Here is a 23,125-nt window from a genome sequence, read left to right on the forward strand (position 1 = left end):
ACTGGCCTCTCCACCCCACTGTCTCCTCCACTCCTCCTGCTATCGACACCATCTATTTTTGAAGTCTTTAGGGCGCACATGAATATAGCCAGCCCTTCCCCAAGACTCATGGTGGAGAAGCCACTTTTTCCATTTATGTAACTAATCGTTCTCTACAAAATAGACCACTATATGATACATAAACGTATAGTATCATGACAGAGGAGCCCTGGGAGAATGGAAAGCTACATTTATATCCGTGGGTCAGTCAACAGGGTGCATTAATCTTAGAGGACCCCTGGAAGACTTCAAGGAGGCTAGCTGCTCCTTGCCTGTTTTTCTCTGGATAGAACCTTCCAAATCTGACTTTTCAAATCCTTGATTGAATTCCCAGCAATCTACTTTTCCTGACTGTAACCAGAAAAGCATGTTTAAATGAACATGAAATTCCATCAGTATAAAGCCTTGTGAAGCCCAGTCCACCAGCCCCGTCGCCAAAGCCACTAATAATGCCCTATTGTGTTACTGTGGTAGTCTAGGTTATCATTATGAAGTCTTGCTCCTGGTTGAGAAAACATGACGTTCCATTAAATGTATAATCTGGGTTCTCTCCAGGCCAGAGATGCATCCTGCTAAAACCTGAAATGAGCTGACTTTTAATGTCATGGAAAAGAAGAGAGCCATTCACTGAGAAAAAGGGAGTTGAGGGCTGGGGAGAAGAAAGGTGCCCTGGGATCCCTTAGTTTCAGCCTGTAGACAGTGTCTAGCCAGCCAGAGTATCTTAGATGCCCAAGGAAAAAGTGAGTCAGCATTCTTTTCCCTTCCACTCTGCTGTGGTTGGGTGCTGGACAGCACTGTCTGAGAAGGTTCTTTCTAGGACAGAAGACCATGTCTTTAGGGACGACCACAGGCCTCTTTGCAATCACTGCGTTTTGGCCCATCCCCCAGCTCTGAGTCCGGCATTCACACACATCAGCCTGGATTGAGACCGCAAGCTGGAAGTGTGCAGACCATCAAGGGCTAGCAATTTTTTCATTCAGCATGAAAATACCTCTCTCTTCAAGCTGTAGGACAACTAAAAGAAGTCAGAGGAGTCCACCTAAAAATAAAGGTAGGTGCCTGCAAAGGGGCCCCCATCATTTCTTTCCTGGAGCATGTTTGGGTCCCCAACGCACTGCAGAGTATCCTATGATGCATTTAGAAATTTACTCCAGGATTAAATATAAAAGAAGCAGCAGCCTCTATAATCATGTGCTTGGAGCTCAGCATGCTAGTTAGAGACCCTCCTCACACTTGAAACAATTCTTTAAAAACTCAAAGTATCTTGTTTTTGTTGAATATAAGAGTAACATATGCTCATTACAGAAAACTTGGAAAGTTCAGAAAAACACACACACAAAAAAAATTTAAAATCTTACCTTCTAGACAAATACAATTATATATTAGGTAAATCAAGAAATACACGTATGTATTTAGCTTTTTTACAAAGGTAGCATCGTAACATACATAATATCTGTGCTTGTATTTTCACCTAAGGGTAGATTATGAGCACATAAAATATGCATATTCAATACTATGCTATACCATGCTTTACTTAATAAATCCACTATTGTTAGATTTAGGTAATTTTCAGCTTCATTATTATAAACAGCACTGCCAGGAACATACATATAGTCACTTGTTTGAGACCATCTTGGATTTTTCCTTTAGGACATAGAATTGCTAGATGGAAAAGTGGAACCCCATTTTTTTTAAAAGCATTTGATACATGTTGCCTAATTACCTCCTTGTCTGCACTATCCAATACAGTAGCCACATGTGGCTGTTTCAATTAAAATTAATTAAAAATAAACAAAATAAGAAGTTCACTTCCTTGTTTACACTAGCCACATTTCAAGCTGCTCAAGAGCTACCTATGGCTAATAGACACTAACTGGCCAGAGCAGGTATAGAACATTTCCATCATCACAGAAAGTTCCACTGGACATCACCAGTCTAGAAAGACTACACAAATTCATATTTTCCTTCGTAAGACAGGAAAGTGCCCACCTCCCACAAGTTGGCCAATATTGAATATTGTAATCTTTAAAAAAACCTTTGCCAACTTAATAAAAATTACAACTTGTTTGATTTTTTCATTTCTTTGATTACTAGTGAGGTTGACATTTTTTGTTTGTTTACTGTTCTCTACTGTGCTCATCTTTTTAAAACTGCTTTTTATATATTAAGGCCAATCTTTGAGGAGTAATTGATGTTACAAAAGCTTTTGTAACTTTTTATTATCTTTTATCTCTGACATTTTTTCACTTACGGAAATGGAAAATTTGAATATATTTAAGTATTTTCATAGTTTTCTCTATTGTTTCTGTCCTGTTTTAAGAGCTCTAAACCTAAGATTACAGTAATAGTCATTTAAATTTTCTTCCGGTTGTTTCATCCTTTCATTGTAAACATTTAAATTTTCAGTCCTTCTGGAATTTATTTTGGGGTGTGGTGTAAAACATAAACCTAACCTTTTTTCTTGTCCCATGTTACCAACCATTTGTCCAAGAATCTTTTTTTTTTTTAAGTAGGCTCCATGCCCCAGCATGGAAACCCTGAGATCAAGACCTGAGCTAAGATTAAGAGTGGGATGCTTAACTGACTGAGCCACCCAGGCACCCCAAGAATCATTTTTTAAAATAACAAATTAATTCCCCACCAACTTGAACTTCCACTAAATGCTCTCATGTCCCTGGATTTCTTTCTAGATTTTCTATCCTGTCTACCTGTTCTTTGGCCTTTACCATCCTGGGTGGAATAATTTGCCTTATGATACATTTTAATATTTACAGGTATTTCTTCATCATCTTTCTCTAAAAATGCTTTACCTCTTTTTACCAGGTTTCTGTCTCTAAGATAAACTTAGAATCATTTTGTTAAATTCCTCTCACCACCAAAATAAATTCTTTCAGAACTTTAAGAGTTCAATTCAATTCAAATTAATTTGGGGAGAACTTGATTATCTCTACAGTATGGAGTCACTCCATTCAGGGACTTGGTGGTTCTGTCTATTTTTTCAAGTCTTCCTGTGTGTCCTGCTCAACTGGCTTTTGGGGGGGAAGGGGTGGGGGAGGAAAGCACCGTGATGGGCACCTCTGACTGTTTTCAGACACAGTCTCTGAATCTGTGAGCTGTTGCTCCCAGCCACTAGAAGTAACAAAAGAAATTCCATTTCTTAGTATTGGAGTATATTTTCAGTATCCACCTTCTCATAAATCTCTAAGAAAGACTTCTCACTTTTCATCCAAAGAATCTGGAGTTCAAAACAGCCCTTACGGAAAAATCAAACTCCAGGGGCAACTGCAAAGCACATTTGGTGTCTCGCTGGCCAACTTATTTTGCAGGCCTCTTTTTCCAACTCCCAAATACTTTCCAGTCTGTGAAATTCATCCTCCGCCACTGTTTCAGCAAGCGTCTCTCCTGGCACCAGAGAGCTCACATACTTTTAACGAGCATGGATCTTCTCTGAGGGGCTTTTTATTGTCGAAGCTGGGTTTTAGTAGATAGCATAAAGCTTCCTTGAATGACTGTGGCTTGGCAAATCTAAGGGGACTTGGGAAGTGTTTAATTGGTCAGAGTTCAGCTCTCCCTTGAGCACAGACCTGAAGCTTAGCCACTATCCTTTTTGGTAAGGAAACCAGGGCTCCTGCACCTCCCTGGTAGCCCACCAGTGGAATTACCAAAAACTTGAATCCGTCTGAACCAGAGGTCCCAAGCCCAGGAGGGGCGGGCAGGAATGTATCCACAGGGCACTTTTGGCAACGTCTAGCCACAATTTTGGTCGTCGCCAATGTGAGGCTGGGGGCCTAGGGCGGAAAAGAGAGGGAGCATGGAGCCGGCTTACTGGGGAGGGGCCAGGGATGCTGCTAAACATCCTACAATGCACATGATGGCCCCACAACAAAGAATTCCTCAGCCTAAAACCCAATAGTGTCTAGGCTGAGAAATCCGCCTTAGTTTTCACTAATTGCCCAGTCAGCGTGCACTGTGTTATTAGGAACAAAGGCAAAATACACTATGTAGGACAGCATGTGGGTTTTTTTTGTTGTTGTTTTTGTTTAAAGACATGACTGACTTTTCAAAACCCACTCCAGCCGCGCCTGGAAGTTCTACCTCTCCAAAGCACGCCCTTCTCACCAGGTTTCTAAAGCAAGTGGAAAGGATTCGCAGAAACGTGTTAGGTCAACAGCATCCTCACACTCCCTTGCGTGCTCCTCGGTCACGGAAAGCGAGGCGGAAAGTAGGTTTTCCCCCGAACCAGCAGCGACGCCCCTGCGGGCTCGGGCGGCGAAGATGGGGAGGCGCGCTCCGCGACAGAGGCGCAGCGCGGGGCCGCGGCCACCCCCCGCGGTCCCTCTGGGTCCCCTGAGACGCGCGCCTGTCCCGAAGCGATGCTGTTAACAAGCCCAGCCCGGCAGGGAGCATCATCAGCTGAGCCTAGGATGCAACAATGCGAGACACTTACTTGTCCAAAATGAAGTACAGGTCAAATCCGCCGTAGCAGGCTGGACCCCCTTCCTCCCTGCGTCCCCCTTGCCCGGCGCAGATGAGCACAAAAGTGGCCAAGGAGAGACACTTGAAGCCAATGCCGAGGGCTCTCTGCTCCACGGTGGCCATGACCTGCAGCCCAGGGAGAGGGTAGGGTCCTCTGCTTCCCACGCGCCCCGAACTGGCCAGGACCTTCAGGGACGCGCCATCCGAGGGGCCCTGCTCGCGGGCCCTTTATTCCCCCTCGCGCTCCTGGAACTCCCCGGAAGCAATTGTCTGGAGGAGTTCAAGGTTTTCCTTCTGGTTTCCGCTTCGATTCTGTTTCTAGGTTTCAGATTTCAAGAATCCCAATACTGTACTCCGCTTTTTTAAAGGGGCTGCTCCTGACTCGGGCGGCGGACCCCTCCGGAGGCTCCGCGGACGTTTTGCAGTTTTGAAGCAGTTCCGTCCCGACGCTTCTTTGTCCCGGCTTTTAAATATTATGGGGTGGGTTTTCAAATTGTTCTTGGTTGGGAGAGTGCTTTGCCTCTTCTCCCTCCTCTCGCCCCCCTCCCCCCGTCTCATTTTTTGGGGGGAGGGGGGTAGAAAGAGAGTTCAAAGGCTGCCACCTTGTGGCCGAAGATGGCGAAAGCGCCCTTCGGGGTTCGCGCGAGTGCGGCTGTGCGTGTTTTCTTATTCTTTTCTTTTTCTCATGCACCTTCCCTTTCTTTCTCCTGTATCTTCCCCATTCCTACTTCTCGCTCGCTCTCTAGCCTTTTTATCCCTGCCCTCTCCTTTCCTATCCTGTATCTGCTGATAAGGTCGCTGTAAACATTTGATGAAAAATTACTTCCTCCAAGGACCTTGGCTCCGACCCTGGGGCTGGGACCTTTGCACCTTTGTGCAAATGAAGTAGAGAAGAAGGGGGCCTTTGTGATCTGACTCATGCCAGCGACCTTACTGTGCTATTAGTACAGATCATAAAAGAGTCTGTTGGGGGCCAGTCCTGTGGCTGGACATAAACAATCCCAAAGAAAAGGTTGCTCCTGGCATGGAACAGCAGGGCATTCTAGATTGTCTCCATCTCCAGATTTTAAAGATTCTGTGAGAAGTTCTTCTTTACAGCCTGTGAACTTTGACCTTTTTCACCCCATCTTTGATTTAGGACAGAGGGAGTAAACAGCTTACAAGAGTATGGACTTTCCAAATCATTTGGGACCGGCAGGGGAGTCCTGTGCTAGCCTCTCTGAAGTGAGGGGTCCTCTTTAGAGTGGATCCAGGCAGGAATTCAGTTCCAGCTTCATAGAGCTTCCACCTGGGGAGTCCTCAGTGCTCCATTTTCCAGAGTTATTTCTCCAGACACATCTTCCCCTCATTTGTGATCCTCTAAGACACTTGGGTTTAGTCTCCAGTGTGACCATCCATGGTGGTTTTCCCCCACCAGCTATAACATGGAAACCTAGTGTCTTGGAATGCTTCATTAAACAATCATTTTGTTGTCAAATAAGTTTGGGGGACTCATAAAGCATTGCACCAGCCTGCCTCCAAAAGGATCCTCAATGTCCCTTCTTTCCTGGTGTTAACACACCCCCCCCACACTGAATAACACTGTTTTGTGGGCAGTTGATGAGGTATGACAGAAATGATGATGTGTGACTTCTGAGGCAAGGTCATAAAAGATACTGTGGTTTCCTTCTGGCTCCTTGGTTAACTTGCTCGGGGGAGCTCATTGCCCTGTCAAAACGTCACTTAAGCAGCTGTATGGAGGCATCCATGTGGCAAGAAACTGAGATGCCCCGCTGATAGCCACCCACGTGAGTGACTCATCTTGAAAGTGGACCCTCCGGCCCCAGCCAAACTGACAGATGACTGCAACCCTGGTCAACATCTTGACTACGATCTTGTGAGAGCCCCCAAGCTAGAAATACTCAACTAAGCCAATCCCAGATTTCTGACCCACAGAAATTATGAGATAATTATTGTTTATTAGTGTTTTAAGCCTCTAATATTGGGGGTAACTTGTTATGGAATAATAGATAACTAGAAAATCCTATTGTCACATTAAAGCTTTGAGAATTTCTTTAAAAAAAACGTTTAACTGTATTTTCCAGACTTACTTGGCCCTGAAACTGTTCTTGTCAAACAACACCTATTGACACCTACATTTCGGGAATTACTGCTCTCAGGAAAAAAATAATTGGGAGGAGGTTAAAATAATCTAGACTTAGTCTGTGCAACTCTTGTTTTTCCATATCTCTGAAGTAGAACAAAGCTATCCAGAGTCAATAACAGGGACAGAAGAAGCTCTTGGTGTAATAGCAACATGATGGTTCAACAAGTCTGCAAGAGGAGACATTATGAGTTTCTTTGAACTGGCAACATTTTCCTTTGGTTGTTGGGATATAGAAGCCTTATAATTAGTGCATGTAGGGAAATGGGAGAGGTGGATCAGTCAGTTGAGGCTGGAGGAGGACTTGGGAAGGAGAGTCTTCATTGGGTTCCTGCTAACATTTCCCAGATTCATGTTACAGCTAAGAGATGCCTAAGCAAACTCCTCTGCCTCTCAAACTCAAGTCAGTGGAAGAACAATATAAACTGTGATGTTGGGGCCATGGATGAAAATTTCGGAAGATGGAGAAGTGCAGGCAAACTAATCATGTACATGGAAGTGTTTGAATGGTAACCTGGAAGCCAAGGTAAGGGTAAGTTTCTTGGAGGAAGAAGCAGTCAAGAGTGTCACAAGCTGTGAAAGTCAAGAGCATAAGCCCCAAGAAAACCCCATTGATCTGACACGTGTCATTGTGTCACCAAGGAGATTCCAGTGAGGTAGTGCTGGTGTGTGTTGGACTGCACTGGGTTACAAGGAAGGGGAAGCTTCTCCTTCAAGAAGTAGAGGGGGTAACTTGTGAATGTTTGAATGTTTTACATTCCATAAGGAAGGATCCCAGGATACTTAAGGATACCAGAAATTTCAAATGCCCTGCCCTCCAAAAGATTGGAGAGTTTGTCTTACTAGACTGATTGTCTTAAGGGTTTAGTCCTGCACTACTGTTGTAACTGAATTTTCCAGATTTCCTTCTTTGAGATAGAAATTGTTAAGTATGACCTGCCTGTCTACCAGCCTCCAGTGATTCACTGTCCATACTTGCCCCCCACCTCCAATATGTGACTGAGCCCCTTTTGTCAAGCTGTCAAAAAAATTTTTTTCCTGTCTTGGTAACATTCCATGTAACCTTCAAGAATTTCAGAGGGCACTTAACCATTTGTCTGGGTTCTTGACAAAAGTTCTGGAAAATGCTCAAGATAACACAGACTACCCAAGAAAACTTGGGAAATTCTTTCCTTAGAAATAGGGACAGAATACAGACAGATCTGACACCTTCTACCAAATTTTGGGTCAACCAAGTAGGTCCAATGTTTGCCAGGTTCTTGTAGGTCCTACTGGTCCTTGGACTTTGGTGGTATCACATAACTTCCTAAGGCAAAATAACAGTTAGTAAAATAGTCTCTTCATTGTCATGAGATTTCCTTCATGCTTGTCCTCCGTAGGACTACCATTTGCAAAAGGTCAAGGCAGCCTTCCTAGAGGGAATTTATCATTCAGAACAACAAAGTTTCTGAAGAATCCAAATCCATTGAATAGTGGCTTTTGGTCAAAAGAAAAGCAAAGGTACTAGTAATGATTTTAGGCCCAAGGGCAAAATCATAGTCTAGAGCAAATACCTTGATGACATCTCATAGGCCAGGTTATTCACAACCTCAGCTCAGAAGCACTCAAAGCTACATTGAATCCAGTATTCCATCGATAACCCTACCCAAAGCCCAGCCCAGACTAACTTGAAAATCAATTTAATCCAGCACCTCCCTTGAAATACTGTTGACACAGCTATAACCCAACTCTGATCAAGTCAGAGCCCTGAAAAAAAATGAGCTAATTTCATATTTTAGTTAATGTCGGCCCAGGGACAGATCCTGTTTAATCTAGTTTACAGTGAAGCTCAGCTAAGCCTGCAAACCATCATAATCCTTCCTAAATCACACCCAAGCCCAGCCTGAAGTTTAATCACCAATCCACTCTTAGCCCAATCCAGCCCAAAAAGCCCAAACTCAAAGCCTAACACAGCAAGCACAGCAAGGAAGACACATTCCTATAAGGTCTTAACCAAGAGAATAATCCATAATTCATGCCAGCATATCCTGAAAAGAATCTGTCCCAGATCTCTCATAAGGGCTCAAAACCTTGCTGAACAAAATCTTCATTTCGTCTAGATCAGAGATCAGGCCAATCCAACCCAGAACCCAAAAGAGAGATAAAATGGACCAGTATAGTCCAGGGTCTTGACAAGCCCAGAGCTTACAAATGCCCAATGGAAGACTATATCAGACAACGTAAAGCCAGCAAAAACCCAAGCACAAGACCAAGTAAAGCCCTTTTCTGTCCAGTTCTGCTCAGCCCTGGCATATTTAAGCATATTCAAGACCAGGGTCTTATTCAGAGAACCCAGACCAATTTATAACTGAAGATACCAGACGAAATCTACCTAGGCCTGTCAAGCCCATAACTCCTTTGACACTTTTACTATGTGTCCAAGTCCCAAGCCAGAGAAACCTGTAGCTCTCAAAGTGTGTGAACATGATAAGAATATTTGGAAGGGGTACCATGAAGGTGAGGGCAAAGAGGTTTACTCACTCTGTAATAACCAATGGAGCTTTTTCAAGATACCTGTATCTGTAGAATATCAGAAAGAGATGCGGGGGTTTCAGGGACACATACAATTTCACAGACCACAGTCTTACAGCGGCCAATTTCTTTTCACTCTTGCCTCACATGTTCATCTCTGATTAGATTTATTGTAGAATTAACGGTAATTCCCATAAACTGTTTTGAGTATTAGTCAGGACAGCACACTAATAGCATAACTGCACACAGGCTATCTGGGGCAAAGCCATTACTAACCAGGTGACATTACTAACAAGATATATGACTTGTCCATAACACAGCTTCCCATCTGCAAAATGGGGTTACAAATATTACCTACTTCATTGAGTTGTGTGGTTTCAATGAGATAATTGTGTCATGGGTAGTCCTCAGGAAACACACAATAAATGTTGGCTTTTATTGTTATTGTGGGATTCTGGGGAATTGCTTGTGAATTTCTTCTAGAGATGAGAAGAATAAATTTCGAAGAACCACTTTCAGAGTGTTTGATTTTTCTACCACCAGTGAAACAAAGCTGTTTCTCTACCATGTGCATTCACATTATGAACTCTGAGAAATGCAAAGGTGAAGATTCTAGCTCATCCAGGAACTACTGGGATTTGAAGATTTCCTAGGATACATGCAGAAAACAAACAGAAAACATACTTTGGAGCTATCAAAAATCTATTGGCAGCGATACTGTTTCTGCTAGCCAAGAATGCTAGATAGCTAAACTCTAAAGAAATGTCTGAGAAAATAGTTATAATCAGTGATGCTTTTTCTTCTGAGGCTGGTTTTTAGATCTAATGTTATAATAATTGAAACTTCTTTCTGATACTCGTTTTTTTTTTTTTTAAGATCTAACAATCCCTAGAAAAGAACCTTCCTTATTTTTCCTCATTAACTCATTCATTCATTCAAAAATAGTTTTTGGATATCTACTATAGGGCAGGCCCTGTGCCTACACTGAAGATACAAAGATGAATAAAACATGGACCTTGCATAATTTACTTGGGAGACACAAATGCATAAATAGATATTGATACAATTTGGTTAACCTCTCTTCTAGAGGAAACTCAACATGTCCCTTCTACCCCACCATGCCAATTTTAAGGAGAACTAGGTCTAAAGTAATGGAATCTTCAGAGATGTACTGTTGAACTACAACTCTTTGAGTTGTCCCAGGATGTGAATGAGTTAAGACATGACAAATGTTTCTTCCTGCTGGTAATGAGATACTCCTTCCTTAAGTAGATCCAAAAGTGATCAGGGAGGATTCCATGACAAAGAGACCAAGGTCTGGGCTGCTTAAGGAATACCCAGGATCCTTGTTCCTATTCATGATCCATCACAGATCATCAGGGTACAGAGGGCTTGGGGCAGAGCTGTAACTAGTAACTTTGCATTTACCTCATGAATTTGCCTCTGAGCATTGACTCCTTAAGGAAAAGCTTGGGAGACCTGGGTTAACTTTCTGGCATAGGTTTTCAGGCTCAACTGAATGTGTGTCCAAGATAGATATTTAAGAAGTAGGCTCATTCTGGAACCTCTAACATAAAAACATTTGCCCTTACTGTGGCCAAAATAAGAGTGGAGAAGTCCTATGTCATTCATTGTGAGAGGGCCTCTCTGCCCCATGGAATCAGGACTGATTCCTGAATCTAGATAAAACTCCTTTCAAAATAAGTTGAGCTCAAGACATGGATGGTACTGCTTCCCAGGTTTGTTTTCTTTTTAATCATATTTGTCATCAAAGATTGAGGACTGACCTGCTCTGAAATCTTAATCATGGTCATAAATTTAGACACTTAAAATGTGAGTTTAAGTCAAAAAAGATAGCGAGGTCAATCAATAAACACATAAAATGACTAAGAGCCCCTACAGCATAGAATTATCACCTTCAGTTGAAATGGAGGAAAAATCCAATGTAATTGTTACAAATCTAAGAGCTAATGAGGAAGAAATAAAGCTCATTCCCAGAATACTGTCCTCTAGAAACCAGATTTGCTCAGAGGCAGAAGGAAATCAGGTGGCAGATAAGAAAACTTTACAAGTTGGTGTCTCAAAAACAGAAACTATAAAATTGAAGTATGGAGGGAGTTCATCATAAACTTAATAAGTAATGAGATCAGTTTAAAATGCTGTTCTTAATCATGTGGTTAATCTAGGGACTGTGGGAAAAGAGGGGGGGAAAGAAAAGGAAAGGAAAACATCCAAATCTGGCAAACTGTATGCATATATAGTAGCATTTTTGGAATACCTTTTCCACACTTTGATAGTTCCCCATAAATCAGGTTCTCCTAGCATAAAATTAAAACAACAATAACCATATTTTTTAGTCTTCATCACTGCTATAGTTCAGATATATGTTGAATTGTCCTACTATGTATCTTTATTAGGGTTACTTCCTCCCTCTCTGAGAAAGTTTTCTCAAACTCTCAAAGTTTTCAATATTTCCTCCTTCACTCTTAATTGATACTGCTGCTTCATTTTTATTTGGAAAATTAGAATCCAAAAGAAGCTCATATATGTAATTCTTACATGCAGGAATGATGCCCGTGCTGAAGACCTTTGAAGCCATGAGTGTATAAGTGGAAGTTATGAGTGTGCTTGCACACCACCCTGGGCTAGTGAAGAGAATGATAAGAAATGAGGGTCAACAGCAATTGCACTACTAGGCATTTATCTAGAGGATACAAACATAGTGATTTGAAGGGGCAGCTGCACCCCAATGTTTATAGCAGCAATGTCCACAATAACCAAAATATGGAAAGAGCTGAGATGTCCATTGACAGATGAATGGATAAAGAAGATGTGGTATATATCTACAAGGGAATATTACTCAGCCATCAAAAAAATGAAATCTTACCATTTGCAACGATGTGGATGGAACTAGTGGGTATTATGCTAAGTGAAATAAGTTGCTCAGAGGAAGACAAATACAATATGATTTCACTCATCTGTGGAATTTAAGAAACAAAACAGATGAGCACAGGGGAAGGGAGGGAAAAATAAAACAAGACAAAATCAGAGAGGGAGACAAACCATAAGAGACTCTTAACTATAGGAAACAAACAGGATTGCTGGAGGGGTGGTGGGTGGGAAGATAGGGTAACTGGGTGATGGGAATTAAGGAGGGCACTTCATGTAATGAGCACTGGGTATTATATGCAACTGATGAATCTCTCTTTCTATATATATATCCTGTTGGTTCTATTTCTCTGGAGAACCCTGACTATACACCAACTCAAGATAAAGACAAAGAGAATTCTTAGGATGACAGCAAAGGGACATCCCATGATGATGGTGGTGCAGATGGTTTAGAGTGCTGCCAATCCAGATAGGAGGAGAACAAAGATCTCCTGAGTATACTGCCAAAGGGGAAGAAAGAAATCAGTAGCTACCTTGTTGTAATTGACACAGGGGAGCTAAATCTCACCTCTGAAATAGAAAGTCAATGGAGAATGTTTGAGATTTATGAATCAAAATAGATTCAGTGTATGCATATCATTTGGAAACATGGCAATGTGTAAATGGTGGAATTAGCTAAATTGTTGAAAGGGCATGGGGACTGGGAGCCATGGAGGTTGGTGGGGCAAAAAACAGGGACATTGCTCTATGACTTCTAGACAATTTGACTTTTAAATGATGTGCTTTTATTATTTTGAGTAAAAACTAAAAATATTTTTTTAAATGGGATGCTTCAGATTTTGCTAAAGATTCTGTAAGTCTGTTTGATTCTATTGGACTATTAGCATGGTGTGATGTCACGTTTTCTTTGAAAGTAACAATCATATGGACTAGATATCCATACACTGAGATATTTATATATAATAAAGTTGAAAAATTGAAAAAGTTGAAAAATGGAGCACAGAGCAATTTATAAACATAAAAGCAACAAAAACCATATACACATGTATATCTCATGTATATATAGTAGAAGCAACATAAAACATTAAAAAGCAACATAAAAACCATATATATACATACATATTATAGATATCCATAGTATATATGACTATGTATATGATTTTTAGTGTTGCCCTCAATATTTAGAAATTACTGTTTATTTTATATATGTAAATAAGTAAGTACACACACACAAAAACACACCCAGTTGTAATTAAAATGGAAAATAATGCCTAACATTAGAATGATTTCAAAAGTTAAAAAATTTTGGATCATTATCAAAATGATATATTACATGGCTGTTAAAAATAAAATACATGAAGACTGTGACACATGAGAAAGTGTTCACGGTGCATTATTACATGAAACATTGAGAACGTATGTAGGTTATGATGGCAAGTAGGAAAAATACTCATGTGGATAAGAGTGCAAAGTGAATTTTACAAATCAAATAGTTCAGGAAACAAAAAGTCAATTGAAGGAGAGATGGTGGATGTAGTTAGTGGCAAGTTAGCTGTGAAGCTGTAAAGGGACAGTAGCTGGGCTAAGGAAGGTGGAGGTGGGAGAGAAACTCGCCCACCTGCAAGGCTGAAGGAGGTTTTGTGTTTGCTTGTTTGTGTGATTCTTTATTTTAAGTTGGGAGATTACTTTGGTTGGTATTCAGGACCGAGGAAGGAACAAGGGAATGTAGAAGCTGATAGTCTGGGAGGGAGAAGGAGAGTGAGGGAGAGAAAGAGAGAGGGAGGGAGATGGGGCGAGGGAAGGAGGGAGGGAGAGCAGGAGGGAGGACAGATGGAGGGAGGGAGAGAGGGAAGGGGGAATGAGGGAGGGAGGGAGGGAGGGGGGACTGAGGGAAGGGGGGAGAAGGAGGAAGAAGAAGGAGGAGAAAAAGGCTACCAGGGAGAGAGATGGGGAGAGAGGTGGTGCTGGCGTGAGGAGGAAGGTAGCATTCGGAGCACTGAAGGAGAGGTTAGCCTGGGCCAAGGAAATGAACTAGCACATGGCAGGAATTCTACTAGGGGGTCACTGATGCTGTATTTCATGTCATACTCACAACAACTGTGATTTTGACATTATGATCCTCATTTCATGAGTGAAAACCTGAGGCTCGGAGAGGTCAAATAACTTTCTTTAAAAATCTGTGCGCCTGTAGGCAAAAGAGCTAGGATGGTTTCTCGCCTATGCTCTTTCCACCTTGTGACCTTTTGAGATGGCAGAAAGAATGCTAAGAGGGAAGTCCGTAAGAGGGTAACAAAGTCTCCAAGAAAGTCCATAATAGGGAAGAGGAGGAATTGAAGGAGTTTTGAAAGATTAAGTTTAAACAGGATAATCCTTTTTCTGTGATTTTCGGCCACTACTTGAGTTCCTGGGAAAAAGCTTCCTGGATTCCATTCATAGCACAGTGGTTGCCTAACAAGGCACTGAACTTCAACATTTCTTTATTCTACTGCCAGGATGTGGGTTTTTGTATTGTCACTTTACAGTCTACCTAAATGTTTTCAATCATTTAAATGACTGTGTCGTGTTTAGGTAAGTGGGTGATGAAACTTCTTCTTTTGACTTACATAAGTTGAAGATTCTAGAATGCAAATGGGGTTGCTAGTTTCATTACTGTAAAATGACTTCTGCAGAGCAGATATACAACAAGCAGAGAAGGGAAGCATCCCTTGAAAATAAGTGCTCTAATTGCATTGGGTTTCCAAGAATGTCAATGGGTTCCTGGGAACACCCCCAGACTCTGAAAGGTGAGGCCTGTTGGAGTCTGAGATGCTGCAGATCCACAGGGGCCTTGTTAGTGCCATCCCCCACTCTGTGGGGCCCAATAGGCCTGCCCATCAGCCTGTGCCTCTCAGAGCTTGTATAAAACAAGAGAGGTCAATGCAGACTTCTGAGAAATCAGATTTTCAGAGTGCCTCTTGAATATAGCAGTATGTTTGGGGTCAAAGACTGTCTACTAGTTGAAAGACTTAAGGGTCAATTCAGGCCATCCGAGGCCAGGTCTTCCTGTAGGAGGAGTGGCAGGGAAATGCACATGCTTATAGAACTTGGAATAGCTGTCCCCTTTCAGCTCCTGGGAAAGGGGCTGTGCGCGTCCACTTCTCCCTGAGTTGCTGCCGAAAGAATCCTGTTTCCTTCTCATGTTGTGGCCACCATCCTTCTCTTTGAAGGAAAATGGCGGGAGAAGGAGCTGAGCTAACACTAAAGCCTCTGTCAGAGGGCTTGGACAGTGCTGGTAAGAGGAGGGGGGACCAGAACCAGGAGTGGACTGTGGTGGATCGGGGATGAAAGAGAAAATTAACAAGTGGCAGATTCTCTGTCCACCAGGCTCCTGCATGAACTTCAGTGGCCAGTGGAGATAAAAGCATTGGCCAGTGTTCTGGTCACCTACTGCTGCAAAGAAACCACTCCAAAATGTAATGACTTTAACAGAAACTGATTATCATGGCTCACAGTTCTGTGGGTTCACTAGGGCTCTAATTTGGGGTCTCCCACATAGTCACAGCAAGATATTTGCTGGGCTGCAGCCAGTGAAAGGATCAACTGGGCTAGACAATCGAGATGGTCCATTCACATGTCTGGCAGTTGATGCTGGCTGTCAGCTGGGAGCTTAGGTGTACATGTGTCCTCCCCAGGTGGCATGGGCTTCTTGGCGACTGGGTTCTCTGAGAGAGTGGTTTGAGAGTGAGCATCCCAAGGAACTCAGGTGGAGGTGGCAAGTCTTACAGCTGACCCTCAGAATTCTCAGAACGTTTCTCCTCCCCCTTCCTTTTCCCCTTCCCCTTTCTTTTCTTCTTCTTCTTCCTCTTCCTCTTCCTCTCTTCCTCCTCCTCCTCCTCCCCCTCCTCCTCCTGCTCCTCCCCCTCCTCCTCCCCCTCCTCCTCCTCCTCCTCCTCCTCCTCCTCCTCCTCCTCCTCCTCCTCCTCCTCCTCCTCCTCCTCCTCCTCCTCCTTCTTCTTCTTCTTCTTCTTCTTCTTCTTCTTCTTCTTCTTCTTCTTCTTCTTCTTCTTCTTCTTCTTCTTTCTCCTTCTTCTCCTTCTCCTTCTCCTCCTCCTCCTTCTTCCTCTTACCACAAAAGAAACACCTGCTTTATTAATACAACAGCAAAGGAAAGGTTTTCCACAGATCACACAGCGCCCCTGGCAAGAGCCAAAATTACACTCATCACATGTGCACACCAGAGTTCAGGGACGCATGTAGGGGTCACAGATCACACACTTGACATCACACCTTTCACACAGTCTTTGGATTGGCAAAGACAACCTGCTTGCGGCAAGAGATCAAATCCAGATGATGTTTAGCCATAGCTCTGATACAAACTGGCCACCGACTCAGAATGTTACTTCTGATAGGTCTCTGTTGGCCAAGGGAAGTCATTTAGGCCAGCTTCACTCTGAAAGGTGAGAATTAGACTCTACTTTTTGAAGCAAGGAGGAGCATGCCTATATAGTGAGGTCAGGAACTGATGGAGGCCACATTTCAGGCATCTCCTGCAGCCTGGATAAACCTCAGTCAGAGTGTGACAGTGGTAGCCCCAGAATGTGTGTAATGAAATGAAGCAAATGGTCATTGCATGCTGACTATGCAACAACACCTTTGCATACATTATTACATTTAATATTTTCAATAACCCTAAGAAGTAGTGTGGCAGATTGATTTTTCAGCTCCAATTCTTCATTGTTCCCTGGATCCATGCTCTTTGCAATGTAACTTTCCAGTGCCTCTCACATGAGACATGCACAAGGAGATTATTTCCCTGTACTTTTGGTTTGTACTTCCTTGACTTTTGGCTTGGCCATACGACTTACTTTGGCCCATGGAAAGATAGTAGATATCATGCAAACAAGGGTTTGAAACGTGCTTGTCTTGTTTCAGAGAGTATGGTTGGCTATGCTCCCTGGCACTTTTGTCTTCACATTGAGAAGAATTTCTCCCAGGGTGGTGCTGCCTCTTCCACCTGGAGCTCAGAACAAGACACGTGGAACAGACTGTAGAGCCAGCTGGATTCAGAACTTGAGGCAGAGCTGTTCAGCCAAGCCTAGCCTAGGTCAGCCAATTCCCAGCTAGCTGACCATAGATGGGTGAAAGTAAATGCTTATTATTGTATGCTGCTGAGATTCTGTGGTTGTTTGTCATTGTTGAGTAATACAGTAGGCATTATTAGCTTCATTTCCCGCACTGAAGCCCTGAGCAGTTTTTAAATCAAGCTAGACTTAATACAGCACCCCAAACTGTCTGCTACACGGGTACTACAGGAGATGGGCTAAGGTGGTGTGACCAAGCTCCTACTCTGCCCTGGTGGGCATGGGGTGGGGAGCTGGAGGAGAGTATTTTCTAGGGATCTAAGTGGGAAGGCTCCTCTCTGTATTGCTTCCCTAGGAAGTTCTCAGAGATTGCTGAGCATTTTTATCTTGGGGTGTGTGTGATTTGGCAGAGGCAGGGGGGTTGCTGCTGTACTGAGTCTCATTGTTTCCTGAGGAATTTCCACTGAAGTGATGAACAGCTGAAGAGAGGGACTGTCTACAGAGCTCAAGCATGAAAGACAGCATTGTTGATTTGACTGCCTTGTGCAGTTAACTAAAAGACTCAGAAGACCCTGGGAGGGTGTTGGTCTCATAAAGAATAACTCTGTGTGTGTGTTTGGGACTTTATACCCTATAGAGCTCTAACATTTGATACTCTACGCAATGAGAATAAACAGAGGAGTTGGCATTCATCTAAGACTTGGCTTTTGATATTTATACAGATTAAAGCTCTCTTTTCTATATCCCATGCTTGCTCTCCAATGAATGATGTTATGTGACTAAATGTGTGAGAGAAATCTCTTTACCTGGCTCTGAATGAGTCCCTTTACCTCATGAAGGCTCAGTTTCCACCTGGGCAGCATGAAGCTTGCCCTAACGACCTAACACCGTGAAGGGCAAATGAGAGCCTAGATGAAGAAACACAACCTTCATCAAATTGCCGGTAGATGAGCAAATCTGTGTATTTCTGGATTAAATATTATTAATGGGTATCAAGAACCCAGAAGGATGTATTTTTATTTTATTTATTTTATTATTATTTTTTAAAGATTTTATTTATTTATTTGAGAGAGAGAGAGCATGAGAGGGGGGAGGGTCAGAGGGAGAAGCAGACTCCCTGCTGAACAGGGAGTCCGATGTGGGACTTGATCCTGGGACTCCAGGATCATGACCTGAGCTGAAGGTAGTCGCTTAACCAACTTAACCACCCAGGCCCAAGGATGACTTTTTAATTGTCTCATTTTTGCACTAAAAAATAATTTTTAAAAATGTATGTGGGGCTTGCCTCTGTCATTATCTGGCTACAGTCTGGTCTGTTCAGGTGAATGCTAATATGGTCACTGTCCACTGAAGCCAGTTAAGATCTGCAGAGAGATGTCAGCAACTCCAACGATCGTCCCTCCCATCTCTCAGCTACAGAGACACCATAGCCTGGTCATAGGTGTTGGTCCCATTGGCCACTTGCCAGATCCTCAAAGCCCCTTGACAAGGCCTTGGTGGGATCTGACATTGGCTCAGCTTCCTCTTCAGCTCCGGTCCAAGGGGGCATTTAAAGCCTATATATTTGTTTCTCTCTCTTTCATATTCCCTTTGAACTGGACAAATAATCCAAAAAAATAGAGTCTGAGAGGTAGAGGAGTTGCTTCCGTATCTCCTTTATCTATCTCTATGGACCTTCAGAAAACCAATCCCCAGACACCTTCAGTCCAACCATAACATTGAGCATCCCCTCAAGCAAATGATAACATTTGCATTAGGGGATTTGATACTTGGATGTGTCTTAACTGTGACATTAATCTGGGAAATGCTAGCAGGAACCCAATGAAGACTCTCCATCCCAAGTCCTCCTCCAATCACAAGTGTTTGTTTTAGCAGTAGAGAAGATGGAAGGATGTTCTTACCTATATTGTGGTAAAGGATCAGACTGGGGTAAGTACCAACCAGCTCATGATTCAAGCAAAGAAAGGAAAGCATTGCCTGAACAATACATTTATGGGAAATAGAGCAATTATGCAGATCCAGGAGGCAGGAAGTAAAAGTGGGATGAGGAGCATTTAGGTATAATCAAATCTCTAACATACGAGTGATTCAGGAATGGGTCCATGCCAGCCTGAGAGCAGCTGACTGCCACCACAAACCCAGTTTCCATTTCGCTCAGATGGCTTGCAAGACATTTCAACAGCAGAGTTGTAATGAGAACTTCCTTTCTAGGCAGGGAAGGGGCCAGTGCTCAAAATAACTTCAGTACCACCACCAAAGCCTGTAAAGAAAACATTTGACAAAGCGTGCACATTCCCAGAACCGAGGCTGCCTCTGGCCAGATCTCTATCCCAATGCAAAAACTGTCACATTCTGGGGCGCCTGGGTGGCTCAGTCAGTTAAGTGTCAGACTCTATTTTTTTGGATTTTGGCTCAGGTCATGATCTCAGGCTCAGGAAGTCATATTCAGAATGGTGGAGAATGGAGTGGAGAGCAGATGCTCTAGGGCAAAGCCTGGCTCTGTGAGCTATTTCAGGGTTTTCAAGAGTAAAAGGCATACAGAGTGTAATGGGCTGTCACATTCGTGCCAACCAAGAATGATAAGAAGACAGGTATGTCAATTGCATCAATGATCCCCTAACTAGAGAATTCTGTTAATTAGAAGACCCAGGTAACTTCAGGTGTAAAACATAAAAAGAAAATCTTGTGCCCACTTGAGAAATCCCAACCATGTTGAGGGGCTCCCTCTTTCCTACTCACAGGTAATACATCAAGAAAGTAAAAAAAAAAAATTGTAGGGAATTTTGTCAAAATTAATTTTGGGGGGCTCCTACAAAGTCATGTGGAGGGATGCTCTGCTAGCTTTCTTCAGTTGTGCTTACAGCACATGCCATGAAGCCTTTTCTTATGGGATTGTTTATGGTTTCCTGAGTCTGGATACTTACTTGTTTTAAACGTAAAGGTATTTACTTTTTAACTACTTAGTTGGCACCACAACTTTCAGGAACGCATGTCAGTTGAAGGAAGACAGTATTTTCTTAGTTTAGAACTCTATCAAGAATTGTTTGCCACTTGAGAACAATCATGTCACCAATGCTCATATTATTCACACTACTTGTTGCAGATACTTACGTGAGTCTGCATTTCATGGTGATTCTATGTCCAGATACAAACCCCTAAATATTAAAGTTTTTCATATTCTTTTTTTGTGTATTTGATCTGTCAAAAACTGATGAGTGTGATAAGGTCTTCCCTCTTGTAGTTTTGCTAGTCTCTTGTAGCATTTCCAACAGGTTTTTTTGCTTTTTTGCCTGATTCTACATAATTTGGTCTATAACAAATGATTATGATTGTTAAGTCTTCAATGGGAATTGCATATTTTATCATCGTAAATGACTTCCTATTATTTTATTTACTGATTTTGCCCTAAATTGAACTCTTTTGACAACCATATTAAGGCCCCTAATTTTATTATTTACTTAAAATGTACTTTTATATGGTTGCCATTTTTTTTCACATATCAGTGTTTCTTTCAGTTTTATTTTGTCTAATACCTGGATTTTTAAACAAAATCTGAGTCTTTATCTTTTAATAAAACAGTCTAATTTGGTTACTTAAAAAATGTTTCATTCCAAATAATTTTAGATTTATAGAGAAGTGTGAAGATAGTACAGAGAGATGTACCCTTCCCCTATGTACCTATGTACCTATGTACCCTTCCCCTAGCTTCTTCTGATATAAACGAACATCTTACATAGCCATGATATAATGATCAAAACTGAAATTATGTTTAGACAATATTAAGATGATGTTAAACAATTTAAGAAACTAACATTGCTACAATATTATTAATTAACCCACAGAATTTATTTGGATTTTTACCACTTTTTCCATTAATGTTTCCTTTCTGTCCCAGGACTATGCAGGATCCCACATCGCATCGAGCCATCATATCTCCTTAGTCTCCTGCAATCTGTGAAGTTTCTCGATCTCCTTGGAGTAGAGTGAATTGGGTCTTCCAGAAAGATATGTCCAAGCCCTAACCCCTGGTTCCTGTGAATGTGATCTTTATTTGGAAATAGAGTCTTTACAGATGTAATTAAGTTAAGGATCTCAGGATAAGATCATTTTGGATTGAGGGTGGGCCCTAAATCCAATGACTGCCGTCCTGATAGGAGAAAGGAGAGGAAGATTTGAGACACAGAAATATAAGAAAGAAGGCCACGTGAAGACAGAGGCTGGGATTGGAGAGATGCTGCCCCAAGCCAAGCAACACCAGGAGCCACCAGATGCTGGAAGAAGCGAGGAAGGATTCTTCCTACAGCCTTTGGAAGGAGGAGACCCTGTTGACACTTGAATTTCAGACTTCTAGCCTCCTAAATTATGAAAGAATGAATATGTGCTATTTTAAGCCACCAAGATTGTGGTAATTTGTTGTGGCAGCCTGGAAAAATGAATACAAAAACCTTGACAACTTTGAAGAGTGTTGCTAGGTATTTTGTAAAATGTCCACTGGTTTGGGTTTGTCTGATATTTTCTCATGATTATACTGTGGTTATGGATTTTGGGAAAGAATACCAGACTGGTGAAGGGTGTATCATATCAGAGGGTATGTGATATCAACATGAGTGGTGATGTTGACCATGGTCACTTAGTTAAGGTAGTGTTTGTCAAGTTCCTCTACTGTAAAGTGACTATTTTTTTTTTCATGCTCTACTTATTAGAGGCAAGTCACTGAGTCCACCCAGACTCAAGGGGTCCACCTTCTATAACTTTGCATTCTACTTTGAATCCTGGACCTGACACACATTCATTTTAAATATTCCTGGAATGTTTTCAAAAATTGTTCATAGCTTAGGCTTTTAAAAAAAACTATTAATTCCAGTTAATAGAAGTTTCACAGGCCACATTCACTTACCACAATGAAATAAAACTATAAATCAATAATAAAAGAACAAATAACATATAAAAAACTGAGCATTCAAGATACTGTCCTACAATACTTTTTGTCAATGAAGAAATGAAAAGTGTAATTATTGGCTATTTAAATAAATAACTATAATGTCAAGACTATATGTCCAAAATTAAGGAATGAAGTCAAGTTACACACAGGAAGAAATTAATGATGGTAAATATTTGTATTATTAAGCAAAGAAAAGAGGGGCGCCTGGGTGGCTCAGTTGGTTGGGTGGCTCAGTTGGTTAGGCGGCTGCCTTTGGCTTAGGTCATGATCCCAGGGTCCTGGGATCGAATCACGCATAGGGCTCCCTGCTCGTTGGGAAGCCTGCTTCTCCCTCTCCCTCTGCCTGCCACTCCCCCTGCTTGTGCTCTCTCTGTCTCTCAAATAAATAAATAAAGTCTTAAAAAAAATGAAAAGAACCCTCAGTTTGTTTCCTGCTATTAAGAATTCCTCATATCAGTGAGGTCATATGATACATGTCTTTCTCTGTTTGACTTATTTCGTTCAACATAATACCCTCCAGTTCCATCCATGTCGTTGCAAATGGCAAGATCTCATTCCTTTTGATGGCTGCATAATATTCCATTGTATATATATACCACATCTTCTTTATCCATTCATCTGTCGATGGACATCTTGGACACTGGGGAGGGTATGTGTTCTGGTAAGCGCTGTGAATTGTGCAAGACTGTTGAATCTCAGATCTGTACCTCTGAAACAAATAATGCAATATATGTTAAGAAAAAAAAAAGAAGAAGAAGGTAGCAGGAGGGGAAGAATGAAGGGGGGGGAATCAGAGGGGTAGACGAACCATGAGAGATGATGGACTCTGAAAAACAAACTGAGGGTTCTAGAGGGGAGGGGGGTGGGAGGATGGGTTAGCCTGGTGATGGGTATTGAGGAGGGCACATTCTGCATGGAGCACTGGGTGTTATGCACAAACAATGAATCATGGAACACTACATCTAAAACTAATGATGTAATGTATGGGGATTAACATAAGAATAAAAAAATAAATAATATCTAAAATGCAAAAAAAAAATGAAAAGAATAGCAAAAATAAATTCA

General features: G+C 42.0%; 1 protein-coding gene and 1 long non-coding RNA gene across 4 annotated transcripts in view; one reads left to right on the forward strand and one right to left on the reverse strand.

Annotated features, from left to right (window-relative positions):
- Positions 1 to 5,298, reverse strand: part of ANTXR1 (ANTXR cell adhesion molecule 1) — a 248,972-nt gene extending 243,674 nt beyond the window's left edge. The window contains exon 1 of one of the 2 annotated variants that reach the window (XM_054509837.2): positions 4,487 to 5,085. In XM_054509837.2, the coding sequence (XP_054365812.1) occupies positions 4,487 to 4,638 (152 nt within the window). In that variant the 5' untranslated portion in view covers positions 4,639 to 5,085. Of the gene's footprint in view, positions 1 to 4,486 lie in introns of both variants that reach the window. The other variant, XM_064572414.1, reaches the window with a different exon arrangement.
- Positions 960 to 22,421, forward strand: LOC135361754 (uncharacterized). 2 transcript variants are annotated; one of them, XR_010405650.1, is made up of 3 exons: positions 960 to 1,090; positions 7,020 to 7,190; positions 21,014 to 22,421. It is a non-coding gene; the product is annotated as an uncharacterized LOC135361754 (long non-coding RNA). The 2 variants fall into 2 exon arrangements; XR_010405649.1 differs by having other exon boundaries at positions 7,020 to 7,184.
- The last annotated feature ends 704 nt before the right edge of the window (positions 22,422 to 23,125 follow it).

Source organism: Mirounga angustirostris, unplaced genomic scaffold (genome assembly GCF_029215605.1).
Source record: "Mirounga angustirostris isolate CCGP_5_RB_7025 unplaced genomic scaffold, mMirAng1.0.hap1 SCAF_10, whole genome shotgun sequence".
NCBI classification, from domain to species: Eukaryota; Metazoa; Chordata; class Mammalia; order Carnivora; family Phocidae; genus Mirounga; species Mirounga angustirostris.